At 47.7% G+C, this 24,027-nt stretch overlaps 1 protein-coding gene across 3 annotated transcripts in view; it reads left to right on the top strand.

Moving 5' to 3' along the window:
- LOC144178126 (interference hedgehog-like) overlaps nt 1–24,020 on the top strand; it is a 67,258-nt gene extending 43,238 nt beyond the window's left edge. The window contains exons 14-18 of one of the 3 annotated variants that reach the window (XM_077705671.1): nt 2,461–2,646; nt 8,313–8,419; nt 9,191–9,275; nt 19,011–19,055; nt 23,851–24,020. In XM_077705671.1, the coding sequence (XP_077561797.1) occupies nt 2,461–2,646; nt 8,313–8,419; nt 9,191–9,275; nt 19,011–19,018 (386 nt within the window). In that variant the 3' untranslated portion in view covers nt 19,019–19,055; nt 23,851–24,020. Of the gene's footprint in view, nt 1–2,460; nt 2,647–8,312; nt 8,420–9,190; nt 9,276–12,819; nt 12,970–19,010; nt 19,056–23,850 lie in introns of those variants that run through there. The other 2 variants (XM_077705669.1, XM_077705670.1) reach the window with 2 other exon arrangements.
- Nucleotides 24,021–24,027: the final 7 nt, after the last annotated feature.

The raw sequence follows: 24,027 nt of genomic DNA, 5'->3' as shown, positions 1-24,027 counted from the left end.
GCATTTTCTCAGGCCGATTTTTCAATTAAAATGCAAATAGCCGATCAGCTGAGCGGGTTCATTACATCAAGGTTAGCCGCCACAACGCCTTCGTTACGTAGAGGTCGGAAACACATGAGCTTCTATGGCGGTGGCAATGGGGAATTGAAAAACTTTGTGAATGCCAGGAATTCGTTCAATAGAGGTTTGTTACATCCAGGTTTACCTGTATTTATTTATTTATTCAAAGTACCTTACAGGCCCAGCAGGGCATTGGGTAAGGGGGGCTTGTACGGAAATTATAACAAAATAACGGACAAAAGTTATACAATAACTAATCATGTTGTATGTATACCTCAACAAGTCGAGTAAGTGCAAAAAAAGGACATAAAAACAACATCGTTACAACGTCAAGAGAATTGTACAAGAAATTAGAACATTAAGTAAAACACAATGCAAAACTTGAAAAAGAAATGGGGGGCGTCACGTCAGTTATAACTGTAAAAAAAAATTTCGCCATCTGCCCGTAGGGGAACCCTGAGTAGTATGCGAAGCAGCCATGGTATTGACTCAAGTTCTCATTAGTTTTCAGTTCAATCGCAGCATTGCGGGAGGAGAATGAGGGGAGCGGAGCGCGCACGCGCGTCATTTATACCGAATGGGAGGCTTAGCGCAAAAAAGGGGAAGACGGTGGCAAACGTGACAGGCCTGTCACGTTTGCCATTGTCTTCATCTTTCTTGCGCTATGCCTCCCATTTAGTGTGTACCAACTAGCCCAACAGCACTTTCTGTTAAAGTCATTTATACCGCGGAGCTACAGTGGCGCCCCCAGCAGAGTATGCAGCGGCTACCGTCGCGTCTCTAACCCATTATCGTGTGCAGAGCCGCAGGTGTTGCCCATCGTTGCGCTATCCTGGAGAGGAGAGGAGGAATGCCTCGCATACTAATCAGTGTTCCCCTACAGGAAGATGACGACGGTGGTTGAACGCAAAGCTATCTCGTGATGGATTGTTTGGTTGGCCAATCCCTAGGGGCATCCTGCCACAATCATCATCAGCGGTGCCTGGCCAGGAATGCGCAGTGGGTGTGCAGACGGCGGACAACAACGGCAAGGGAGGGAGGGGCACAGCATGAGCATGAGCATGCGATGCTTCGCATCTAAAAAGATAACATGCGCTCGCAGAAGCGAACGCTCCCATTCTTGTTTAAATTGAAAAATGGATTTGCAAGTGATGATAGAATATTTTGGATGACTGATGCGAAATGCACCTATTTCTAAAGACGTAGGGGGGGGGGGGGGGGCACACACTTCACTATGCTTGTGTACAAATGCGTAGCGAAATCAAGGAATGTACGTTTCAGTAATCGCACACACAAGCTGCGGGTTCACTTTCCTTTTGTTTTTTGACTTCAACGAACAGCTGATCACTCGGCGGATGCATTTTTTGAAGTATGCTGTTCACAAGCGATAAACGGTGTCGTTGGAAGAGTGGTATCTGATAAGGCCCTCTGATTTCAGTTTGTGCTAGATTCTGCAGGATCCCTGTGTCATATGACGATGTTTCGAAGAAGTGTTTGGTCACGAACATGGATTACTCACAAGCTGGTATCCACGCTGCTCGTGGAAAATCGACTGTGAGCGCTGGCCGCGCGACAAGATGACCCAGCATTATATTTTTTGTCGTGTGCTTATTCCTGCGTAGGATTTTGCGTTATCCATCGTACTTATTTTGTAGAATGTTTCTGAAATTTATGCCACATTGGCTTGTCCAGGGTAGTGATCAATATCTGAGGTATGAAGTTTAAATGGCACAGTCAGGTATGAGTGCTCACTAGATTATGTAAGCACACAACCGATTTACATTGTAGTGTATAACCGTAATGGAAATACTGTTAGTAAAATTCAGAACAGTGGAATTACAATAAGCTCCACGCATATGCTGGTTTCACGACGCTGGCCTGTGACGCACGCCTGGCACTTATACGGACCGATTGTACCACACTGAGATCGCGTCAGAAATATTTCACTCTCGTAGGTGCACCACATTTGGGAACAGAGGGACTGCTGCACATAAATATGTATTTTTAACGCATACAAAAGGTAAATCTCAGTCGTGAACATGTCTCAAAAGCAGCGGCGACAGTGGTGAGTGGGCCGGAACCTCCCACGACTGCTTTTGAAACGAGAGACTAGGTGTAGTTCAGTGGCACCCATACAGGCAGCGCTCGAGGCGCATTGTTATAAGTGGACGAGACTGTACTGTTGTATTTGTGACAGTTTGCCAAGAAACTTGCGCGTGCTGATGATACAGTTTGGGTCTATTGGACTGTTGTGTACATGAAGAAAGAGAACTAGATTTATCTGGAATGCCGCCGGGTTTTGCCAAGTGCTGGGAATGCGGGCTTGTTCCTGTGCTTTCTTACTTGCTTGGTTTCAGGGTTGTCGTTGGCCCTTGACGCTCTCGCCCCGCTTTCCTGCAGCCCTGCCCTCCGTCGGGGAGAAGAAGGTGGCTCCCCTGCCGGACCTGCTGGAACCGTCCGAGGCCGGGGACAAGGACCTGCTCTACATTGTGCTCGGCGTGGTGGCCGGTGTGCTGCTGCTGGTGGGGGCGGTGTTCGCGCTCCTCTTTGTCCTGCGCCACAGGCACAAGAGGACATGCGTGCACGGTGAGCGCACCCAGTGTGGTGGGAGTGGGGAACACCCACAGGTAAATGGGCTGTCTGTGTCGCAGGGCACATCGTATACAGTCCAGCCTCGATCTCACCAAGTCGGTAGCATTCGGGAGTTACTTCGTTACATTGAAATTCACGGTCAAAATGAAGTGTTAACCGCATGCAGCGGTTCCTGCAAACAGGAACGTGGTGCGCATACACTGCTGGCGCACTGTTTCTGTTTCTGTCTGAGCTTAATCGTTTACGCAGGCATCAGCGTTAACCACAAACACGCAAAAACGCGCCTCGCAAGCCACAGGTGCACTGACGCAGCCGCAAAGACCACCCGCACGATGCGGGTAGCTCCAGTGACCGCTTCTAACTGCTCACTCAAACACAACACACGGGCAAACGAAGTTGTTTATGCGGGAAAGAAAACTGATAATGTGGGGGGAATTTGCACTGCAAAACGTCATGCGCGCCGCTTAGGAAAGCGCCCGTCGAATATCCTCCATGATGGTAAGCCTAATCGTTTCTAGCATGGCCAGCTGGCTTCCCCGAGTGCTTCGAAGTCTCCGCCATAGGTTGCGCACCTCCCGATTGGCGGTAGTCACAAGGCTCCTCCCACTGCCGCGTGCGGCGCAAGTCGCTTTCTGGCCGAGGCAGAAGCTGCCGCCGGCACGCACAATTGTGGACGCTGGAGTGAGAACACATGGCTGCGGCTTAAGTCAGCTAACCTTGGTTATGCAAAGCAAAAGCTTGGCTTAGTCTGTTTGAGGCTTGGTTTCTTTTGGTTAACCTTTGATGTAGCTGTTTTGCCGACCACAGCTCAAAACCATTTGTTCCAGTGAAACGCTCACAGAAGGAGGCCCAGCCTCGCTTTTATTCACGGCGAATGCACCGTTCCTCTCCGCCAGGCACAATGAGTCACGTAGCCCGAGATGACCCAGCGGCGCATGCGTAGGAGGATGTGGGGGTGGTTGGCTGGCTATCAGCTGATCGGCCGCAACCGCCGCTAGCTGAGCAGAACGACTGAAAACAGGGCCCTGTGCTCAGTGCCAAAAGCAGGCTCGGTGAGTCGCATGATGCGCTTCAAGGGGTGTGTCCCAGGGGGTGTGTCTGCGGTCAAAAGGTAAACTCGCGCATCCGCGGCGAAACCGTTGAACGAGAGTAGCCAAGCTTTGCTTTGCTCACGGCTCATAAAGACTCGCAAATGCTTTGCCGCGTGCTTGCTGGAACGATGAAACCCAAAACGCATGAGTGAACTTGATCACAGAACAGGGAGGATTTTAGAGAAGCAAAGGTCTAGCTTTGCCTGTACTGCCAGAAAAGTGTAGTGGCGGCGGCGTGAACTACCGAGAACGCCCGCTTGATGGCGCTCTAAACAAGGCTATGTAAACATGGCGGATGCTTTCGGCACAGGGCGTTTGAGCTCCTTAATTAAGAACATAGCTGCCCTCGCACGGCGGCCGCCGGCTCGCTGCTCCTGGTGGCTCCTGGCTGGCACGCTGGCTGCGTGTTTGCTCGTGCCGCGCTAGTGAAGTGATGTCATGCCAGGGGACCAGATGGCCTCGACTGGCACAGACCACAGTGAGCAGCAAGTGAGAACTAATCGTTTATCGACATCCGCAAGTTTACAGAGGCCAGGGCATCATTTCATTTCGATCGCTGCAGTTGTACAGCGCTTTCGTGGCAGTCTTTTTTTTTTTTTTTTTTTTAAAGAACAATTCGTTCAATTGCGCTACAATTTCGAACGAAGGGCACATTGCTTCGAATATTCTGCTGCCCGTATCTTTTTTTTTTTTTTCTCTCTCTTTTTGGATGTCGCAACAAGTTACGAAGGCAACAGACGCTTGGAAATTCTCTCCGACTAAAGCGATAGTTATTGCAAACGCTATCGCTTACTGTGAACATATCGACATTTGAACGTAACAATGGAACTAAAATCCGTGAGCGAGTGTTTGATGCACGGCATTTTTTTCTCTATCTCTTTTGGGGGGTGTGACAGGCCCCAAGCACGCGCTAAGCAGCATCACAAGTTGAAAGAAAAAGAAAGAAAACACCTACAGCACTAAAATTATTTATCTGACTTTCTTTACCAACACTTTGAAAATTTTAAAAGTACTCCGATATGCTCTGTTGCATGAAAATTGCTAACTAGTTAATTGCTAACTAGTTTGATTACAGTAATGCTTTTTGCATGCCCCATTATTATACTTGATGCTGGCATAAACAGTAGCTTTACCGTTCAATAATAGGATGTACACAACTTTGGTATCAGCTCTTTATTACTCTTTAGGGTGGTTATGAATCATGTGCTCTAATTAATACTCATGAACGAGGTATTTCACTTGCTGATGGCATATGGAATGTAATTAAACACGCTAGGTCTAAATAATTTTACCTTCATATTTACACAGTAAAAATGCGACAAGAAATTTAATTTCCATAAGCAAGAGAGGATAGATATGATGTCAGAACCCAGCTGCACAATAACGTATTACGCACCCTGTGTTGACTTGCACTTGCACGTCGGAGAGCCACATTGTCAGTTCAATTACCCTGATTAACACCGTTTGCTGAAATGAGTTTCATGTCACCTCGTTAATCTTGTATTCTTTTTGTTCTCATCGCCGTATTTTTTGTATGTGTTGCAACGCTGACAATACTTCGGCCAAGAGCCCACGCACCCCCCTTATGTAATACCCTTTCAGGTGTAAATGAATGAAATGAAATGTTGAATTTGGCCAGTAATAATGTGGATGGCCTTATATATATGTATTGACAGTAAAATTTTAAAAGCACTTTCTATGCTACAGTGTTTGGTAAATGTAAAAAAACCATGCACATCAGTAAGCAAGACTTACAAATATGATTTGACACTGCAATGCACGGACTGCCACAATCGCTTCAGCTAGGCTTTGTTGAGGCACATTGTAATGAAAGGCTCTGGATAAACTTTTTTACCACCGGAGCACATGCAACCTTGCTAACAGTGGACCATCTCCATGATGCTTTGTGCTGAATGATTTACTTAGTTTATTGAGGCTGTTCTAGTGTTGTTTTATTTGCTTTTTCTTCTGTGCCTTTAGTATTTGGCTTGGGCTAGGAAATTTTTATGCAGAAACATTCTGCAGTCACGTGAGTAATAATGGAAAGACAGGCAGAAGCAGTTACATTAAAGTTAAGAACTCGTAAAACTAACAGTTGTTAGAATTCTCCTCACTCACTTCAGTAAGTCACTGCAACACATTGGGATGTATGGTCTGCAGCAACTTTTATACTTGCGAACAAGAGTAGCTCATGTACGGTATCACTCCACCTAACCGACGGACCCGGATGTCAATGGGCACGTGCGTCTTGAAAGGAGATGCTATGAATGCATGATATGGTCTGCTTTTTCTTACATTAGTTTGTTTGTCGTCGTTGCAGTAGTTTACAAGCGTATTAAGTCCAAAACGCAGAGACACGGCGGTGGCGTAGAGGTAGAGCATCCGCCTTGCGTGCAGAAGGACCGTGGCTTGAATCCCGGTGCTGCACAATTCCCACCGGATTAAAAAAAAAATCCGTGTGTTGCTGGAATTGCAGAACGGGGGGCTTGGGGTGTGGCCTTATCCCGGCGACCATTGCCAGTAACGCACTCCCTCACCAGAGCAGGATTGGCCACCCTGGTGTAGTAATGGCCACAACCTCCCATGAATACGCCAATCAGCCCTCAGTCTCAGTTCTTGCGGCCGCCGCCGCACACTAACTCAGCCCACATTTCGCACTGTGCGTCGTCACATGGAAAATAATGCATCTTGGCGCCGTCTGTCGATTTGCTCGGACAGGCTTCCACGAGCAGTACATTGCATTCCCTGAGCTTGCCATAGCAGAACTTTGGTGAGCTCGGCGACGCGCGCAGGCCGCTCAGATAAGACACCACACAGCTTTCGGCACCAGTGCAAGACAACGCCATGCGCCGGCTACAAACTGAAGAGCAAAGACGCGGAGCACACAAAGTGCGCAAGGTTTACAAGCATTGCTCACACAGGTGCACCCACGCCTCCTGCTGAAACGAAGACCACCGACAACAGCAGCGCAGGCTATCGTTTCCGGTTGCCAAAACGACCACACGACATCACCCTGCACCAGCCAGACACGGCGGAAGACGTTTCGTCACACTGATAGCGCTTGTGCTGCCGATTCGTGGCAGCTCGCGGCCGATACAATTGAAATCGATTTTCGATCTGATTCCAGCCTCGGATCGCTGCAAAAATTTCTGTGAGGCATCTTCACATACTAGTGAAGCCAATTGTATCATTTTTTAGGTGTCAAAATTTGGCTTCAGTGCTCCGTTGAGTTGCACCCAAGTATAGTGTTCATTGTGAAGGAGGCTTACCGAAAAAGTGCACAGTCTGAGGTTTTTGTTTAATGTGCCCTTTGTGAAAGCGGATATGTGTTGTGCGGTATGCATCAAGCTACGTGATCTGGCCGTAATTTAGGCCTCGGGGGGCCTATTCGAAATTCAGTCAACTAAAGTTGATAGTACAGTCTAATCCCGCTACAACGAAGTCCGCTTCAACGAAATTTCCACTTCAACGAAATATTTCCAATTCCCCGTCAGCTAGCCATAGAAGTCAATGCAACTAAGTCCTCGCCACAACGAACCATTTGTCTGGCTTGCTTTCGCTTCAACGAAATTTTCGATGAATTGGGCTGGGTTTGAACAATTATTCTACAATAAAATAAGCATAGCGCCAGCTATCTCTAACTTTTTAAACATTCAGGACGCTTAGTTTCACCGAAAACGTGCGCGATGCGCCCACACCACCACCCAAAAAAAAAAAAAAAAAAACTCATAGGCGGACGCCATTGTTTGATGGTGATAACGATGTGGCTGGCCATCTATACATGAGGCACAGGCCCGCTTCGCCAAGCCGGAGCTACAGCCAATCTGTATCCAATTGAAATCGCACGAATGTGCTCCGCTGCTGGCGCGGCGCCGTCATGTATGCGTTGTGACTCGTGAGCAGCTGTCCTTGCCGTTTTCCTTCTACCATTCTTCATAGCCAAGAGCAAAAATCATGTTTGCGTGTTTGATCTTGAAGCCAAGTCATCCTATCTTAGTCGCGAGCGCACAGTCATGTTTAATGCAAGCGCGCGCGTCGTGCCTGCCAAGGTCAGTAGCTGCGGTGCCCTGTCAGAGGATAAGGTAACGGCACTGCTCCTGCCACAAGCGAGAGGGGGGCTTCCGACGGCCTAGCAGCTATCTGCAAGTAATCAGCTCGGTGGGCACGCCTTGTTGTGCAGCAATACGTTTTGCGCCTGCATTTCTTCACCCCCCTCTGTAACGCGTTCTTTGCGTGCAGTGAACACAGATAACCATTGGTATGTTTGTTATCCGAATAAACATGACGTTATTGCGTGTCACTCCTTTTTCTAAACATTGTTTTTTGCTGCCAATGATGCGGAAACATACGGGGCTATTTTTCGGGCCTTTCCGTGGTGTGTTGGAGTGGATTTCGCCTCAACGAATTTTCACTTCAACGAAATTTTTCGCGCGTCCCATCAATTTCGTTGTAGCGGGATTCGACTGTAGCAGCAAAATTTAACACAAGTGCATGTCATTTGAAAATTCGGGCTAGAAATGTATTGTGGCAGTGTGTTATCAAAACTGTTCTCTTCTGTTTCATTTGCAGGCACAAGCGACCACAACAGCAATCTACAGCAGAATGGCCATATGGGAAATGGGGATTATTTCACCACACAAAGTAGGATTACCATAAATCCTCTGGACTCAATTGAGGTAAGTCTGCTCAAAGGAAGGCCATTGCTCCAGGGGGTGCTTTTTTGTGTGTGTGTGTGTGTGCGTGCATGTGGCAGTGCTGTGTTATGTTTGTCGCTTTTTCTTGAGAAAAAAAAATCCCTTCTTTTTAATATTTACTTGGAACAAGCAGTTAATTTCTACATTTGAATGTCTTCATTTGCTCTTAAGGTAAAGGATTTTTTTTTATCAGTTGCATGTCGTGCACTATTCAATAATGAAGCATGGTGCTGAGCTTTTAGTTGAAGAAAGAAATACTTTCAAATCCCACGCCTGCTGAGGGCATCACCTAATAGGGCTCTACTAATTGTGCATCATCGTGGTGCTGGCCCGTGTGTCCAGCAGTGTGAATTAATTTACCCTAAATGGCTCCTGGGCCCGTTTGCCCGAACGCGATAAGTTCGGGAATAAGTTCCCAACTACGACTTCAGCGCTGTCTAGGTAATAAGTCGTTTGTCCGAAACTGAAACAAACGTTCGGTTAAGTAGCGTTTCCGTCGGGTTTTCTGGCAACCGGCTTATTTGCCGTGGCCGACTTCGACTTATAGGCGTCTGATTCGTAAGCGGGAACTTAATCGGGAACTTATGCGTACGGGCAAACGGGCCCTGGAGTGAAGCTATTGACAGGAGTACACTGCTTCGGAGATGTTCGTAATCGGCAGCCTCTGAGGAAGCTGCCAAAGAGTTCATGTTTAGCGGATTTTGTGGTGCCAGTGTCGACAGTGCTTGCTTGTGCTTGCACGCTCTGTTGCAGCTTTCGGAGCTGTCCAGGGAGAAGTACGCCGCTGCCATAGTGACACAGATCTCAAATGGCCACAGGATCAGCCCAGTGGATTTAAGTAAGGACACGAGGCTTCTCTGCTTACTGGTTGCTTCATTCATGCTGACCAGGGCTGTGGAAGGGATGCCATCGCGCAGCCCTACAACTCGTCCTTGAGTGCCCTGGAAATTCGCCTCGAGTACTGGTTTTCCCAGGAGCATCAAAGTATGGCAGTTTGATTTACTGAACAGAAAACAGCGTAAGGATGGGGTTTGGCAAGTGGACATGCGCAGCATGACTGACAGCGTAGCTGTATTGCTTCAAAGGGCACTGGGAATGGGAGGTGGTCTGTGGCAAGTTTGTCAGAAAGGCAACTTTGTTCATCTCAAAAGCTCAAAATATTTCCCTTGCTCATTGTCCACGCCTGTGCCCAATGATGGTGCACTTCTCAAATGTGGCTTGTGGGCAGATAATGTCCACAGGAGTTTACAGGTAATGTCTTGTGTTGGGACCGGGTCTTGGCGCTTCCCTTGTCACTGGAATGGGCCTTTGACTATGAGCGCATTGGACCATGCAGCCCTCTGTTGGTTTTGTCATGTTTGTTTAGCAGGTGTTGTGAGTGGATATGTGTGGTGGAATGAAATCTAGGAAGATGCGTTGAGTTCTTAGATGCACTAATGGCTACATAAACTAGGACGCGTCTAAGGTAGTGCATGGGCTTCATTGATATGGGGTCTTTTTGCGGTGCTGTACGCCTGGATCCAGCCGATTAGAGCACAAATAAAATCATTAGTATTAGTATTAACTTGTAAAAGCTTAAAGGACCGTAAAACATCGTTTATACGCTTTTAAAAAACGCAGGGAAGAAACATACTATCCAAGAAAACGTATGATCTGCTGCTGTAGGAAAAGCAATTGAGAGACGAACATGGGCATTTAATGGTCTTTTTCACCCTTGCATGTCTTTCAACGTCTGCTGGCGCATGTTGCAACCCTTTGAGAGCAAGAGCTCCTTTTCTAAACAGTGCAAACTTTTGTCCACATTGAGATTGTCCTTCGTGGGAAAGTAGCTCTGCACTGCTTCCAAGCCGACTCCGACCTGAACTTATGTGGCTGCTGGAGGCACCACTTATTCCTCCTCGTCGTCACTGCCATCCTTGTCGGAAGTGTTGCCCAGCACCGGCACTGCTTCGTGGCGTGATTCCGCCACGATGTCTTCCAAGGCTAGTGTTCTGTATGTTGGGACGTCGTTGTCCATGGCCACAAACTTCTCAAACGTAAACTCTGCCCCTGTCGACCGCAGTTCATTGTCCATGTCGTCGTCGTCGTTCACGCATAGCTTATCCTCGCCGCTCATGCTGGGTTTGGGCTCATCAGCTTCTGACAGACATCGGAAATCACACTTTTTGAAAGTTTCTCACTTGGCGCGTTGCGTTCTCCCATGATGTATTTTGGTAATGCATTGCGTCTGGCAGTGGCAATTTCCCCGTGTCGTTGCCTTGGGACACACGAGTTAGGAAACGCCAAATGATGCATTTTCTGTGCATGTGCTTCACATTCTTTCTGATGCCTGCGTTTAGTGGTAGCAGCTGGCTTGTCGTGCTCGCTGGAAGAAACGCAACCCAAAGATGGCGAAGAAACGATGTATCCTTCGGGTGTGCCGTGCAATTGTCCACAAGTACCAGGCTCTTGCGCGCTTTGTAGCCGAGCCTTTCATCAAGGTAGTGGAGGAAGAGCTTGAACAAAACTGCACATCATCCGTGCCTTTGTGTTGTTTTTGTGACGCAAGGCAGGCGGGTGATGTTTTGGAGTCACAGCAGATTCCCTGCCTTGCCAATTACCCATGGCGTAATCATGTTGCTGCCATACTCATTGCAGCAGAGCAACACAGTGATCCTTTCTTTGCTCACCTTTGCGCTGTGGCAAGGCTCTCCCTTCATGCTTAGTGACTTTGCTGGCTGAACCTTATTAGAAAAGGGGCAAGTTCGTCAGCGTTATGAACATCGCGTCAGTCGCAGGCATTCACCGTATTTACTCGAATCTAGGCCGATACTTTTTTTTAAAAAGCCGTTTACGAAAGTCGGGGGGCGGCTTAGAATCGAGGATGGGGCTTTCCTGTCACCCTGCTAGTCACTCGACGTCATTTTGCGGCCACCATCTTGCAGGCTCCGTTTTGCTTGTCTAAACGTTGTGAACCCAGCTCTCACCGTACCGTGCTTGCTTGCGTTTGTCGCCGCATGACCTCAAGAAGCTCCCGTTTTCGCGGCACAATGGCGCCCACCAAGCGGTGCCACTACACCACAGCTTTTAATTAAAGCGGAAGGTGAAGTCTTGGAGGCCGAAAGAACTTCAAACCTCCAAGCGCAGCGCAACTTTGGTGTCGATGAGAAGAACTTGCGCCGATGGCGGAAGCAGCGGAACAAACTTTTCAGCCGCGCTTCCAAGCGAATGGCCTTCACAGGACGCAAGAAAGGTCGGAGAAAGAAGTTGCTGACTTTATCTGGCAGCAAAGAGAAGGTGGAGTGCCTGTGATGGTGGAGGTAATACAGGCGAAGGCGAGGGAGATTGTAAACATTCGAAGCATCGCGCGGACTCAGTTCACGGCCAGCAGGGGCGGGTCACTCATTTTATGAAGCGTTTCGGTGTCGGCCTGCGACGGCAGACGTCCGTGTGCCTAAAACTACACCTTGACTTCGAGGAAAAGCTACTCGCGTTCCAGGCTTTGTCATCAAGAAGCGGCAGGAAGAGGAGTACTGGCTGGGCCAGATTGGTAACGCCGATCAGACCCTGGTGTTTTCGACATGCCAGTGACCTGCACCGTGAACGAGAAGGGTGCGGAAGAAGTGAAAGTCAAAACTGCAGGCTACAAGAAGCAGCGCACCACCGTGATGTTGTGTTGCACAGCCAATGGGTGAAAGCTGCCGCCATACATTAATTTTAAGAGGAAGACTCTTCCAGCTGGGGAAGTTTTACCTAAGAACGTCGTCGTACGAGCCCACGAGACTGGTTGAGTGAGCGGTGCCCTCGATGTTGACGACAGCAATGAGTGAGCATTGAACATGCTACGACAAGCGCCGGAAGCGTAATAAAGTGGGTGTTAAAGTCTCAGAACAGTGCCTTTTTTCGTTCTGCTTACATTTGAAGTAAGCTTTTTTTATCTATTTTCTGACCTTTCAAATTTCGGGGGTCGGCCTAAAATCGAGGGCAGCCTAGATTCGAGCAAATGCGGTGTAATGGCTGGAAGCAGAATGGCCCAGTTCTCGATATCAGCTGGGTTGACGCTTTCCGCTTCCCTGTTCACTTGCCGATAGGAGGGGCCGTGCCTAGCTCAGAAGCGGCCAATCCACCCACGAGAGGCAGTGAAGTTCTTGATGCCGAGCATTTCGACAGTTTCCGTGGCCTTTTCTCGTAGGATGCTTCCGTTCAAGTTGGAGATGCTTCCTTGCTCCACAGGCCTGTTTTGTCCCCGCCCTGAACACTACTGCACTGGCTTCTGTCCCCTTGCACCTGGACAAGATTGTGTTGAGGGTTGATGTGGGCAGTCCTAGCTTAGTTGCGATTTCAATCCGCTTCGTTTTCGGGTCCCTGTTGACGGCCGCTAATCTAGTCAACTTTTGTTTCAGTGACAAGGGCGTATGATTCCTAGACGCCATGACTGCTGATGCAACACCTCCAGTGCAACAAGAAAAATGCCAAAGCAGCTGCTTACTGTTTGACATATACAAAGACTACCTTCCCGCCTGGTCCACCAGGCAGCGCCGCTTCATGGAAAGAAACAATATACAGATTCGTCTACCTTCACGAGATGGTGATAGCCACATTTATCAATTTAAATTAAATTAATCAATTTCAGTTGAAATTTTGATTCTACCGCCAAACTGTGTGTGTTGTGACGTCTGCGACGTCACATGTACGGGTCTTCAAGCCAACTTCTACTGAGCTGTTCAGCCTGCAGTGGGCTGCGGAGCCTTGTTTTCCGTCATTCCTCCTAGATGGCACCACCATACTGCTCCGCACTGCTAATCGCCTTTGCTTTGTTTTTGACCGTATTTGCACTTGGCCTGTTTTTGTTGCGGTAGGTAGTAATTGTTCCGTGAAACATGGGATATGTTCAACAAATAAGGTCAAATACGACAATGTCACCCACGCCAATCGGCCAGTGTCGTCTGCGACAACCCCAGAGCGCCGCACTCCTGTGCAGCTATGACAAGCATAGTGCACGCAGTACCAACAACAGTACTCACTGGTACTTCTATGTTTACAAGTACTTTCGTAACTTTAATTGTTTCACCCTACAATTCTTACTGCTGTAAAATGAAAGTGCATTGCACTAAGGCAAAAATAGCTCGTTCTGCAAGCTTATAAGCCCTGCCTAACTTGCGTTTCCTTTTGCCGGCCTCAGCCAATTTCATGGCCGTGCATATGGTATCGTATGTTTTAGTGCCAGAAATAAGCTAGTGAGTCGCGTGGCCATTCCCTTTTTTCCTGATTATATAGCTTATTTGAGCAAAGTTTATGTTAAAAGTGGTGTTAGTATAATTCTAATGAGGCAATAGTTCGAATTAACCAGACTTGTGTTTTGTCTGCATGGCCCCTGTCACGTGAACCGATGGTGAGGTTGTCTTTACCAGCTCAGAGAGATGAACGCAGGAAACCCGTTGTTGTGTTTAACAAAACGTACATTTAATGCACACTCGACAAACCCTAAAGCAAAGCCCTCAATAAATAAACTACACACAACCGATAAACACACATCTCTAACTAACAACTCCAAAATACAACTCAAATCAAAACCCGAAAATCTCAACAAAAACTTCTACATAATTCATTCAAATACACTCATTAGTAATCCATAGCACTGTCCTAATTGAGGTACAATTAGTCTCTAGTTGTGTCCTACGACAGGGGTCCCTAGTGGACTGACCTACCCCGCTGTCGTCGGCGCTGACGTGTCGCACCCGTTGCGTGGCTGCGACTCGGTGGTAGCCATCCTCGCCTCGCTTTGGTGCCTGCGCTCGATGCACGCGGTCGCTCCTTAGACGCTCCAAGGACCTCCAGCTCCCGCTGGAGGTCCTTGATGCCGGCGGTCGACGCGCGTGGTCATGCCTTGGGCAGCATGCTTCCTCGATGGCTACCCCTTGGTAGCCGCTTCCGCTGGATGTCCCAGGTAGGCTCGGCACGAACGTAGCTCTTCGGGGCCGTCGAGGCGAAGGTCGACAGAGCGTGGACGTTGGCCGCAGGTGCCCGACCAATGCCGCTGGGGCCACGAAGACACGGGTTCGGGGTGCACCTAGGCATCGTCGTTGGCCTGGCCACGTCCCCCTTTTCTCGTTCTTTGAAGCTCACGTGTTCCTGCCGCCTCCTGGTTTCTGGCCTCCCCGTTCTCTTTGTGCGCCCCGCTTTTATCCCCTCTGGGTTCTCTCGTGGTGCACTCTCATTGGCTCCTTGCCTTTCCCATGTTCATATATGGCCATCACGCCACTGGTCTCCTGCGTGGCGTTCTCTGACTGTGTGACCAGTGCACTGCCATATTTGCCCATGATGCCTCGGTGTTTTGGCGCTGGCGTTCGCTCATTGGTGCGCTCCTGGCGCGCACTTCAAATTTCGGTTGCTTTGTCCTTTTCTTTTTTTGGGGGGGTTTTGGGGCATCCCCTTTTCGGGGGGTGCCCTGACACATGACAGCCCCTTTGACAGTGGGATATCTTGATGCGTGTACATTGAAGGGAAAGGCCTTTGCATACGAGTCCGATTACCGTGTGGACGTGGAAACGTCGTGGCAGTTTACGATTTCTTTCTGTAACCATGAGCTTTGGGCTTTGTTTCCATCAGCAAAAGTACCATATTTACTCGAATCTAACAAGCCCTCGATTGTAACGTGCACCCGCTTTTCGCGATCCGAAGAAGAAAAAAATGCCATGTCCTCACTCGTAATGCGCACTAGACTTTCATTATTTAATACAAAAATGCAACTTTTTCTCGCTTGGAACAAGCAAGGTTTTTTACAAAGATGGCACGAAATGAAATGTGCTGGTTATTGCTGGCAAGACAGTCACCACGACGATGGTCCGGGGCAGTGCCACCCCGGTGGCTCTGTTGTTATGGGTCTCTGAGCTGCTCGCTGCTGCTGCACGTACTCCACCAGCGCGTCTTCTATTTGGGGATGTCGCCCCCTCTTGGGTCCGCTGAACTCTTTCCGTGTCGCCTTGCTTGCAAAAATTTTCTCTCTCTGTTTGCGCCAGTCCCGCACGCGAGTCTCCGAAACACTGGAAGCACAAGCGGCCTAGTACGGGCAATTTAGCAGTGGCCTGCACGACTTCTGAAGAGAACCCTTGAAGACGGCATCATAAGAACTGTGCTCCGCCATCCCCATTCCCTTCCTTCCCCCCCCCCCCACCTGGCCTTTGGCCTTCCTTTCTAATAGAGTTACAACAACAACATGACGCAGCCCAATTTCCATCGCTTTCTGCCCACAAGATTACTTTCTTCTTAAGCGTAGCATCGTTAAAATGAAGCAGCAGGACCTGCCGTGTCTTCGCAGTGGGAAATTCTATGGCAAAAAAAACAAAGGAACGCAAAAAAAAAAAAAAGACTACGCAAACAACAAAGGCAAACATGCGCCAACTACGAAGCGCTGGCTACACGTTCAGCAGTCAAGTGGCCATCTTGAAACATCGATGGCGATACAGTGCCGCAGTTTTGAGTTGTACTCGATTGTAGTGTGCATGTGATTTTGGGACCTAGTTTCCCTGCAAAAAAGGTGCGCGTTAGATTCGAATAAATACGGTAATTCAACCACCAAACAGCCCAATCTACAAATCCTCCCCCCTCCCCTCCCCTTTTTACCACTTGCGGGGCATAAAGGCTGGCACTGATAGATGGCCAAAGTGTTAACAAATGTAGCAGAGTGTTATTGTCAGCCTGTGTTTCTTAATGCATAAGCATTCTTTGCCAAGTATCTCAATGCACTCCATGCAATGCCCCCTGTCAATACATTTATCGCTATAAGAGAAAATGTAAATAAGTGAAAAAAAAAACATGTAACCAAATGCAACAGAAACCTCCCAATTCGCGTAGTTACAGCCAAACCTGCTAAACCTGGCAGCTAACGTTTGCTGCAGAAAATGCATGAAAATAAAAATATATTGAAAATTAATGTCACAATTCTACGTATCATGTGCTTTCATGCGTGTTTAAAAACAGAAAAGGAGAACCGAGAACGAACTGATAAAATCAAGTATTCCAATCCCGCGCTCTCGTGTGATTGGCTGTCTAGGTTTAGGCATTAACCCTTTGAGGGTCACGGCCGTACATGTACGGCATCGGCAAACACTTTCAAAATGGTCAATGACGTACATGTACGGTATCGCTTGTATCTTTAAAAAGCGCGCCTTTTTCGCCAACTTCCCTCGCTTGGCGTGTGCTGCCACGCTTCGGAAATACGTCAAATTTTTCTTGCGCCGATGGCTCTTCTTTTTATTTTTTTTTTATGATTTATTTCAGCAGCGCGCCGGGTATCGCTTGCGCATCTGCTAACGAGGGGGCGCGCTAGGTATCGCCCACCGGGTACCCGGGCGCCTCTTGCTTCTTGCACCTGCCACAGACAAAGGTCGCCTGTGAAACTGATGAGGCTCTTTTCTTGTTTTCTTTTTGTATTTTATGAGCGGTGTGCCGTCTATCACTCCTGCATCCGGCCGCGCGCATTGGCACGCACGCAGTGGCTGGCTTAAGTATCTCCTCCAGGCGCTTCCCGCTTTTTGCGCCCGCGAAACTGATGTCTATCTGATTTTGATCCACTCAAAAGGTGCCGGCTTGTTACTCTCTCGTTTTTATTTAGAATTTTTCTTGTGTAATGCCATAATAAATCACATGTATGTAACAACACAAAGGATTTTTTTGTCACTTTACGGTCATGCAAAAAAATTTTTGATTATTTTTTCGCTATATAGATTCGTCCTTAGAATTTAAATCAGCAATAAAAAAATCGACCCTGGGGGGGGGGGGCGCATTTGGCGAAAAAATTCGACCCTCAAAGGGTTAATTGCCTCCAAGAAAATGCAAGGTTGGTGAAGTGGGAAAAAATGCAGACAATTGAAATTTGAAGGCACTCAATTCTTGAAATTGAAGGCACTCAATTGTTCAGCTCAGCGATGTGATTGGGTGGAGTCATTTTGGAGCAACCAAAAGTAGGTTTTGGAGCAGCAAAATCAGCTTTTGGAGCAGCCAGAACGAGCATTAAGATTTGAGAAATATTGCTAGAAGGGGAGCAAAACAACCGAGAGGAGCCCCAAAAGCAGCATCCTGGGCACACAGAGTTTTTTAAACACGTAAAATTCCTTCGGTGTGGATGTGTTTTTGCCACACAGATGTCTTTTAGCAGTGATTATGAAATGACTCAAGACTTAGGAGCCATGAAGAGAAAATGCAAGTTGGTTTTATTCGAAAGATTTCGTGTTTTATAGTGCCCCCAGCACTTGTCCGGATACAAACGGTGCTTTATTCACTGAGAAATTAAACAATTTAGGTTAAAATTTTGATTTTCCCACTCAATCGTGCGTTTTCGTGGTCCCAAATGACATCATAGGAACCGACCGCTCTGCAGCCTAGAGTACCTTCATTCACGCATCCGCCGTACAGGGTAGAGGCACGTATACGCTGGCGCCGCCATTTTCGGTTGCTCGCTCGCCGCCGAAGCAAGTCATTTGTGTCAAAACCGCGCTAAAATTATCGCCGCAACGGGGTTTACTGAAGAAGTTTGAATCATATTGTCTGTTTCGCGTTGCTAGGTCTCGTGGGAAACGAAAAGAATAACGCGTTGAGCCCGTTGGCCCAATTGCAGCGGCACGGGACCGTTCAAAGGTTGTCTCCACCCTGTACAGCGGTGTTGGTTTGTTCCCGCGTTTCTTTACGTTCCGTAACCTAGGTGGCGCCACCATACCGTGGCAAGCGTTTGGTTTGTTTTTGCCCGCATTTAAACCTGGCTTGTTTTTGTTCTGGGAGAAAATATTCGTTCCCTGAAACAGTGCTCGCTCGACAAATGGGGTCACGTAAGACACCGTTGCTTGCGTCAATCGGCCAGTGTCGTCTGAGACAACCCCAAGCCCCGTAGTGCTGTGCAGCTAAACCAAGCATGCTGTGCGCAGTACGAACAGCAGAACGCATCAGTACTTCTATGTTTACATGTGCTTTCGTAACTTCCACTGTTTGTCCCATCATTCTTATTGCTTTGTAAAGAGCGTGCCCTAAATTTAAGCGCAAATCGCTCGTTCGTCTAGTTTGTAAGCTCTACCTAATTTGCGTCTGCTTCTGCCAGCCTCCGCCAATCGCAGAGCTTAGCTCATGTCACATCATAGGTTCTGTTGCGGGAAATGAGCTGGTGGGTCGCATGACCATTCCCGTTTTTCCTAATTATGTAGCTGCTTTGAGCGAAGTTTACGTTAAAAGTGGTGTCAGTATGATTCTAATGAGACAATCTTTTGAATGAACCAAACTTGTGTTTTCTCTTCATGGCTCCTTTAAGCACCGAAAGAGTTTGTGGGAGTGTGTACATGCATTCACTGCATGAGCCAACAGATCATGAAAGAATTTTGTTTTATTTAAAAAATGACTATAGGGGTAGCATTCCAATCGGTAGGCTACAGAACGTTTCGTAAAACCATAATGAACGGAACACAGCGACACGCGACAATGTACTGAGTGCATTATATGCAAAAACTTCTAGCGCCCAGCCCAAATATCTGTTTCTCTCCGGGTTCCCAAGATGAAATCGCGTGCTACATGTCCTCTCCGACTTCTACACTCGCTTTCCAATTTGCAGGGGACTAGGTTTGCAACAACGGCAACTCTCTGGCTTTTTTGAGCGGTAAGACTGTCTTCATGAAGCGCCCACCCAGTTTGTGAAAGAGGGTCACCTATGATGATCATTGAGTAGGTGGACCAACAGCTAACCTATTTGAAACGAAGACAAAAAAATCAGTGAAAATGTCGGCCACATTCTTCACGAAGGCAGCTTTGCAAAGAAAGTTTTATCATAAAATTCTTTCCTGAAGCGCTCCTGTAGCGTTCCTCCTGAACGACATGTTGAGTCAGGCAAGATCACTTTCGTCGAAGCTCAAAACTGTTCAATGAACCGGTCCCAAATTAAGCCATCTTAAACTTTTGTCCCTTTCCCCCTTTCCAGCAAGCTGCTTTTGCAATGCCCTCTCCATCTCGACCCCTTGGAGTTAGTCACGTGAACTCCTGCCGAGCTATCATCATCATCATCATCACAGCCTATCTACGCCCACTGCAGGGCAAAGGCCTCTCCCATTAATCTCGAATTATCCCAGTCTTGTACTAACTCGCCAAGCTTTATTGCAAAGCAGATAGTAAAGCGTGAACCACACAGCGCGTTTTTACACGCGATTCGTGCGCGTCGGCGTTGCGAGCGCGATATTTTCACACCCGCATCGACGATGTCGCACCTGCACCACCGTCTACCTCGGTCAGAAACTGATGCGCGATGCGCGCGGCAGTGGGAGGAGCTTGCCGACTTGGCCCAGTGGGGAGGCGCGCGCCTCATGGCGGAAGTTTGGAAGCGCTCGAGATAGCCAGCTGGCTCAGACAGATGTTTAGGCTTACTACCCCGGCAGATATTGCATGGGCGCTTTCACTAGCGGCGTGGATGATGGTTTATAGTACCGTTTTCGCCCCCATTATAAGCTCCTTTACCGCACAAGCAACTTCGTGTGTGCCTTGAGCAGCATTTTAGAGAGCTGTTCGACGCAGTCGCTCAAGATCCCCACACCACTTTGCGACTGAAGCCGGCGCCATGTTGCCGGCGCCGGCCACGCCGCACGCAGCGTGCGGGTGAGCGGCACACCTGTGGCGTGTGCGGCGCGTTTTCGCGAGCAGAAAACACTCCCAAGATTCCCTCCTCTTCAACGTGGCGTGGCGTGGCTCGATGTGGCGTGTGCGAGGAAGCCCGGCGAAACGAAGCTTCGGCGCAAGAGTGGCGCAGATTGCATGAAATCAGAGTCCTTGTATCAGGATGTAGCAGGATTTACCTCTCGGCGCAGTTAGGCGCAATTGGTGCAGCTATCACATCACTGCAGGTCAGCTGTCATTCACGACATGGGACGCTCTGGTGAACTCCCTAAAGCATGGCTTCTCAAAGTGGGTTCCGCAGGCCACTCACTCCTCAGGGTTCCACAAGCCACTGATAAATTTTCCCTTGTTCCGGACTCGCCAAGCAACTTAAATGATGAACCCGAGGTGCAATCGATCTAAGGAACCTCCATTACTCATGCTCGAGAGTCAATAAGCACATCTCAGTGCATAACACAAAGGCGCGAGCTGCGCAATAAATCCCGGCAGCAGCTTGTAGCCAGCCACACTCCGAAAAGGGGCCGTGTGGTCAAACTATTGCACTTGAATCTCGGCCTTATATTACCCCATGCGCATTTCTCCTGTTTGGAGATAGGTGCCGCTAGCTTACGCGCTCGCGTAAAGTCGACATTCACATGCAATAAATTCAAAAGCAAGCAAGCTTGCTTCCTTTTGAATTTATGGCATGTGAATGTAGTGTGAACAGAATGAAAAATGGCCACGGCGAGTTCCTTGGCACTTAACGGAGCTTAGCAGGGTTCCCTGGGACCAGCATGACTAAGCACACCTGCCCTAAAGGATGCTCAGAAGTTGGAGTTGCTCATCACAACTTCCCGGTCTCCAAATGGCAGCGCGAATTTGCAGGACTTGGAGTGACCTTGGGGCGCAGGTGATGCGTGAACTTTGGCCTGAAATGCAACTTCACCACACAGCGCTGCACCGTGATGCCTGTGTTGGCACCAGCCGTCATTGCAATCTTTCTGCTTAGTGTAAAAAGCGAAAAGTTCAATAGTTTTATTGTTCAGTTGGACCATCACACACTTTCATCTTATCGAAGGGTGCTTGCCATTCCATGGGTTAGATGCTACCGTGCCCTGTCCACCAGGATGAGGTAATGGGTGCGATGCCATGGCACAAGCAACAGGGGAGATTCTTAAAAGTAATCAGCTCCGTAGGTGTTGCCCAATGCCGCCTGTTTCTTGCGAGGGGGGGGAGTGTCCTTTCCCCCATTCTCCCTCCAGGAAGCCTGCTGTTTACGCTTAAAAAAAAGTTCATAAACACTGGTATGTTCACTATTTGGATAAATGTGACACACTTGCACAGTATTTTTGCTTAGAAGCATGTATATTACTACTTGGTCAACAATGGGAATACTAATATGCTAGGATATATTTTTTTTTTTTTTTTTTTTTGTGAACATGATTTTTCAATTATCTTTACTTTCTCTGGAACCTAGTCAGGTTCAGTTCAGATTAGCTCTAGTTTTGTCTTAGTTTCTTTTCCTCAATTTCTTCCTCTCTCAGGTTTTTTTTCTTCTTCATGTCTATAGTGTCATTAGGTGTAGAATGAAGGTGAACTTCTATCTTGGGTTCAATACAGATTGTTTCACCTAGCTCTGATGTTCTCTTGGTTGTTTCTCATGGCTGTAATGGTGTTATTTTTCACTTGTCTGAAGTCTAAATAGGTGCAGCTGTTTAAAGCATCGCTTATCTCTAGTGTTTTTCTTGTTGAAATGGTGTTATTTTTCACTTGTCTGAAGTCTGGTTCGGTGCAGCTATTTAAAGTGTCGCTTATCTCTAGTTTTTTCTTGGTGATTGGTCTGTCAACTATGATTCTTTAATTCCGGGAACGTGTATTTTTCTAACTTGTCGAAAAAGTACTTTACTTGATATTAAACGAATGTTAGTTAAAGCCATTTAAATTTTTTTTTGTGCTTACCAGAAATTAAAAGCTGCAAATAAATGGTGTGTGACCTTAAAAATCTGCTCCCGAACAGACTTAAACTGCTCCAAAATTCACCTTTTGGTGCTCCAAAGCTGATGCAAAAGTACCCTTTCACTGCTGCAAAGCTGCTCCAAAACAGCATTATTCCTGCTGCCTGAGCTGCTCCAAAAGGCTCAAGCCCGCTTTCACCCCTGCGTCAAGCAATAACGTTCTACTGTCATGCGGTATTTATTCGAGAAACAATTCCCGGTGACTGTTGTAAACATATTTCTGTGAAATTAACCACGTTTCTACCATAAGTAATGCATCGTTACGCATCGTTGTCCCTCAGCCTTTTTGTTTTAGGTGCACATCTTGGAAGGTACCCCAACTCTGTCTTTCACTCGTGCGCGATGGTGTTTCTTCAACTGCCAAAGGCCAGCACCGCAGCATACGCTGGCTTTGCAGGAGCTGCATTTAGCTGCAGTGTATTCCTCGATGCACCAAACTACACGCAGGCAACAATGCTGCATGAAAATTTCGCACAACGGAACGGACTTGCACCTCCAGCTCGACTTCCCCGTTTGCTGTTTGTAATTCCTCAGTATGGGAGTAAGGCATGCACACGGCATGCCTCGTAAAGGTTGCCTCCACTTTCAAGATGTATTGAGCGGAAAAAGGTGTGGTGGTTATCTGTGCTTTGCAAGCCGCACCACAGCAGAACTAAGGAAAACCATGCACCAGTACGCCGCTCATTCCACTGACGAGCAGTTCATTGCGGGCAGCGCTGTTCGCTGAAGTGACGTTGGGGCCATACAACAGCCACCCAGTCCCCCATGAGTGCAAAGGAATCTTTCAATTACAGCCGCAACAAGTTAGACTGTTCACTTTCTCGTCCTTCTCTTTTAGAGCGACAGTGCTACATCTTTCAAGGTCATTAATTGCCTTCAGCTGCTAGCGTGCAAGCTGAGCCTTTCGTCTCGCTTCGCCTGCACTGAATTTCTCAGCGCAAGCAAAAGGATGAATTCAGAGAGAGAGAGAGAGAGAGAGAGAATAACTTTAATGAAAACCAGCGATGTTAGCCGAGCCGTTGGGCTGGCTTGCTACGCTAGATGAGAGAAGAAAAACAAAACGAAAAAAAAAGAGAGAGAAAAAAAATGTGGAAACGAAATGATGTCATTTGATGCGGCCAAAATTTTCAATCACAAAACTCTGTCCAGTTCCGTGCTCCGAAGAAACTCCAAAAGAGCTTTGATTGCACGCGCAGCCTGACTGGGACCCGACCATGGACAATTCAGTAGATGTAGCTAGACAACAGGCTGTGAAATTATTGTATTCGTTCGGCAAAGGCAATCTTTCACAAAAGACCATGTGCATAGTCCTTCCTTTCGCTTGTAATAACGAGGTTTAGAAGTGTTCAACCTGAACCATTTTTTTTTATGCATCAACATCACTAGAGCATTTCTTGTCTTGGCTGGTAAAAAAAAAAAAAAGCAGCATCTCCGGGGAAGCCTAGCCAGAACCTGTCGTCAAAATTTCCCATTGGCTGTGGCGACCTGGTTGATTGACCAGTGACAGCAGCCATCTGAAGCTAACTGCGGATCCAATGTTTCGAGGTCTAACATCAACTGGTCCCAGAACTTCGCGGACCTTTCCTTCCACTGCCTGTCACTGTGTTCATTGCTTACGTTCTATGCTAGTTTCGGATAAATGCTCGTAAGAACCAATCCAGCTATGTTTAACGGCATCACTGTTGAGTCAAGTGCTCTTTCCGGTGTTTGTGTGCCCGGGCTAACATATAGCCTGAAGTTCATATTCGGTGTTCTGCTGCATTCATGCATATGAAGTGATTTTTACTCCCGTTGCAGGTGCCGAAGACATCATAGTGAAAGCAGAGGACGTCTAGGAGAATCTCATTTGTATTTATACTTGGAAGAGGAGCTGGAAAGAAGGAGCATTGCTATGCAATTTTTGCTGGACATACTGCATTGTACAATGAATTTTATATACATGTTTATTAAATGCGCATATCACGTCATGTTGTC

Source organism: Haemaphysalis longicornis, unplaced genomic scaffold, assembly GCF_048455015.1.
Source record: "Haemaphysalis longicornis isolate Haplotype H1 unplaced genomic scaffold, Haemaphysalis longicornis Haplotype H1 scaffold_4, whole genome shotgun sequence".
NCBI classification, from domain to species: domain Eukaryota; kingdom Metazoa; phylum Arthropoda; class Arachnida; order Ixodida; family Ixodidae; genus Haemaphysalis; species Haemaphysalis longicornis.
Note: the sequence above shows the minus strand (reverse complement) of the source record. Positions and strands in the feature narration are given on the sequence as shown.